Source organism: Rhodamnia argentea, chromosome 2, assembly GCF_020921035.1.
Source record: "Rhodamnia argentea isolate NSW1041297 chromosome 2, ASM2092103v1, whole genome shotgun sequence".
Classification (NCBI taxonomy): domain Eukaryota; kingdom Viridiplantae; phylum Streptophyta; class Magnoliopsida; order Myrtales; family Myrtaceae; genus Rhodamnia; species Rhodamnia argentea.
Window position 1 is genome coordinate 26964927 of NC_063151.1, and position 3775 is coordinate 26968701.

The following is a 3775-nucleotide window of genomic DNA, read 5'->3' on the forward strand; positions in this document are numbered from 1 at the left end:
GAAGGGTAAAGAAGATCTTGTGAATCTGTTTTCTTCTTTTTGCAGGCTCTAGTTAATTATAATTAGTCTATCCGGAGATGACTGATTGGATTGGATTGATCATTCTGGCAAAAGTAATTGCAGATGCATAATCACCAACTTCATGTACTGAAATGAGCAATATAACGAAGAATATTTGCCAATTTTGTTCAATTTGCCACGCCTCTATCAATTATAGATCGAGAAGAGTTCTCTAAACAATAACCAGATTCAAAGTCAAAACCACTAATATGATTCAGTAAACATCATCCAGTGCAAATCGTCTTTGAATGTCATTCATCATGTACTTCCTCACAAGCACACACTTAACTCAACCTTGTTGCACTGTTTACAGCATAGACATTGACAAACGAAGCTAGAAAGCAGGATATGTTTAAACAAGGTGTAGACAAAATTCACCAATCATAAGTTACCAGTAAGTATCTCAATCCAGTTCAAGGAAAAGTAATTCGACTTCTATGAACACAATCACTATGTTGCTATCATGATACACTCCTGTAATTGTCCCAAATTTGTTTTGACAAAGTTTGTTTGTATCTTCAGCATCAATAAGTCCTTTTGATGCCATTGTATATAGGTGCACAGTTTGAGTTGACAACAAGTCGTTGAACCCATCGTATGGACTCTTCAATGAAGTTGATTCCTTACCTGATCTTGCCTCTCCAACTGTATAGGGGGATAAAGATCCTTCGAAAAATTTATTGACTGAATGGAACCAGAGATACTTCTTGTATCCCCACTGCAAAGTGCCATCGATTTGTTACAAAATTGTAACTCTTCCAGTAGTTGTCTCTGCATATCATGATAAGAATATCTGCAAGCTTGTTTAGCCTTAGCTGATTCAGTGAGATTCATATAGCTTGGTTTATAAACTTTGGTCTCTTCTCCTCTTTCAACCATCAGCACCTTAGACACTGGAGTCAGAGAGGCAGATGTTGAAGCTGACGTTGTGCTTTCACCATAGAGGGATTCTGAGATTGGATCTGAAGATGAGCCAGTAATTTGACAGCTGGAAGGAGGTTTAGCACAGACTTTGGTAGTTATATTGTTACGTCTCACTCTAACCAAATCATGGTCAGAAAAACATGAATGGTTACTGACACGATGGTCTTGACTTTTTCGAGAAAAGACAGTTGCTTCTGATTGTCTACTGTGGGTTTCTTCCATTAACCTGTTCTCCCATGGCTTAGTTGCCATCCAACGATCTAACCAGCTCCATCCTGAGCTACTCTTATCCAAATGTCTGAGAGACTCTGCAGACTTATATTTCCTTGAATTTGGGCTTGCACTTGATCTTGGTTGCTGAGACAAAGTATGCATTAAGAGATCAATTATGGTGCACAAAAATTTAAAAAACAAGTAATATTGACCAACATGAAGAATCCTTTAACAACTCAAAATTATGAAAATGTGCAAAGAGAATTCACAGTTGCCAGAGAATTCACAAATCTGTTACCTGTTGAGCTAGGGAATATGCCAGTGCTCTCTCTCGCTTGATGAGTGCTTCTTGTCTCATTTGTAGCTTTGTCTTGACTTCTTGCAGAGTGCCAGGGCTAGCACACCAACGTTGCTGAAATTCACCATGGTATACATTGAGATTTGATTATAATTCCCAGACAAAGTAACAGTGAAAGAAATAGGATCTGCTTGATCAGGTGAAAAGAGTCCCATCTTTTCATGATTAGTGAAAGTGGCCTGAACCTATACCTCTGCCTGCCTAGAGGGATCCGCTTGATCAGAATGTTCAGCAAATAAATTTTGGATATCTTGCCCTTCTGAAGATGTTCTTACAGACTGTGCCCTCACGCGAGCTTGAGCTCGAACAAGGGCCTGCATGCACCTGAGTGTTATTGCAGCTTGCTTTCGGACCTGGCGGCCACGATAAATGGCCTGAATACGGACAACTGCTCTCAAGGCTCTCAAAGCACGCCTTGCCTACATATTTGGAGCAGTGCAATAAGAAGAAACCAGTTCGACACAATCACGAGTTGATTCAGACACAAAGCATGCAGATGCTGCTTAGAACTGCTTACTCAAAATGCAGATTTCAAGTCCATTGAAAATGCTAATTGAAAGGGAACTTTGCCAATAAACGAGGTCGAACATGTTTATCGGCTAATAATCTCTGGCCTACGATGTAGATTATGTAAGCCCAAAATATCAGCTTGCAAAAGTAAGCAAATTAGAGAATTCTTCATGATTCTGAAAAGGAGCAAAGTTCTACAATTTCTGTAAGCACCAAGTAACATGCTTAACAAAGTCAACTTAATCTAGCCTTATGCAGAATCAGGACCTAGAAGAGCTACATCGATTTCATCAAAGCTTTTTGACAGTTGATATGATAGAAGTCAAAAGTCTTTGCTTCATATACTCATCGAGCAAGCAAAGCAAAGATAATTCATAATGATTCTAAGCTAAAGGCGCTCGTGGTAACACCTGATATTGGTATCACTCAGGACCAAACCGCGATCTATAGCAAAGAAAGAGCAAAACTAACAAAAACAACATTTAGCAAAGCAAGAGCAAAACTAACAAAAACAACATTTCTTTATTTAGCTTGAAAGTAAGAGTCAAGAAGAGAAATGGGAATCGGGAAAACAAATGTACCAAGAATGCCCTAAATGCAGTCTGAATCCGGATTGCGGCCCATTCTTGCTTGATGACCACAAAATTCTTTGGTGGAGCGCGAAGCAGAGTAGCCATTGCAGAGGCCAATGCAGCATCATCAAGGGTGCACGAGGAATCGGACAGCTCCGAAGCCGCAATGTGGCTCCCCTTCAATCGCTTCCCCATTAAACCGATCCCCTCGGAGGAGCTCCTCCATAGCCTCCATTTCTTCTTTCCCTTCTCAACAACCTTCTCCTATGACATTTACACATATCCAAGTCAAAATTCGAGAGACCCTCTACAATTTGACAAGATGCAACTCAACCAAAAGTTCCAATGCCCATGTTACTGTGCTCAAAATGCAGACTCCCATATTTATGTAACTTCAAACGCAGGACACTGACTGGGTACCCTTAAATCTGTCATGACAACAAGAAATCTAAACCCTAAGAACCTGTTTATAGCTCAATACTATCTTTTCGCACCCTGCAAGGAAGATTCAGCTCGGAAATAGAAGGAAACGGTCTATAATGCCCAAAAAGAAAGAAAGAAAGAAAGAAAGAAAGAAAGAAACACACACAGCTTACTAGACAGAATCTAAACCCAAGAACAAGATTGCACAGTGAAGGAGATTAGATTCTTTCAGTGGACAGAGTGGCACGTGAACATGGCCCGGACGCCAGGACAAGCTTGACAGCGAAATAAAGGACAGCGAGAGCAGTTTAAGTGGGACTTTACTCGATCGCTGTTGGGCTGGGACTTTCTGTGACTGTGAGGGATGAGCGACTTCAGCCATTTGCCTCCGGACGCGCCCATCGAAGACGAACAAGAGGAGCTGCGAGACGAAGAAGAGTTATGCACGGGTAACGGGGAAATGAGGTTGTGGTAACTGGTACGTGAGCTAGAGAGAGAAAAGGGAGAGACAGAGACAGAGACAGAGAGGCAGAGAGGCGTTTGAATTTCGAATTTTGAAAGGAAAAGGAAGGGGCAACACCCTCAACCTGCTGTAACGTAACGGCCATGAAGACACGCCATCATTGACTTTCTTTTCTTTAATATGCAGCCCAAAGTGTTCTCCTTCTCCTTCTCCTCCTTCTTCTTCCTCCTCCTTTTTCTTTTCTTTCTTTTT

At 41.1% G+C, this 3775-nt stretch overlaps 1 protein-coding gene across 1 annotated transcript; it reads right to left on the reverse strand.

Annotated features, from left to right (window-relative positions):
* Nucleotides 1-292: 292 nt before the first annotated feature.
* Nucleotides 293-3561, reverse strand: LOC115737465 (protein IQ-DOMAIN 6-like). The gene is made up of 5 exons (XM_030669582.2): nt 3385-3561; nt 2647-2901; nt 1747-1974; nt 1496-1609; nt 293-1341 (listed from the first exon to the last, which is right to left on the reverse strand). Exons 1-5 carry the CDS (start codon nt 3460-3462, stop codon nt 667-669), a joined length of 1350 nt encoding a protein of 449 aa, XP_030525442.1. The 5' UTR covers nt 3463-3561; the 3' UTR covers nt 293-666.
* Nucleotides 3562-3775: the final 214 nt, after the last annotated feature.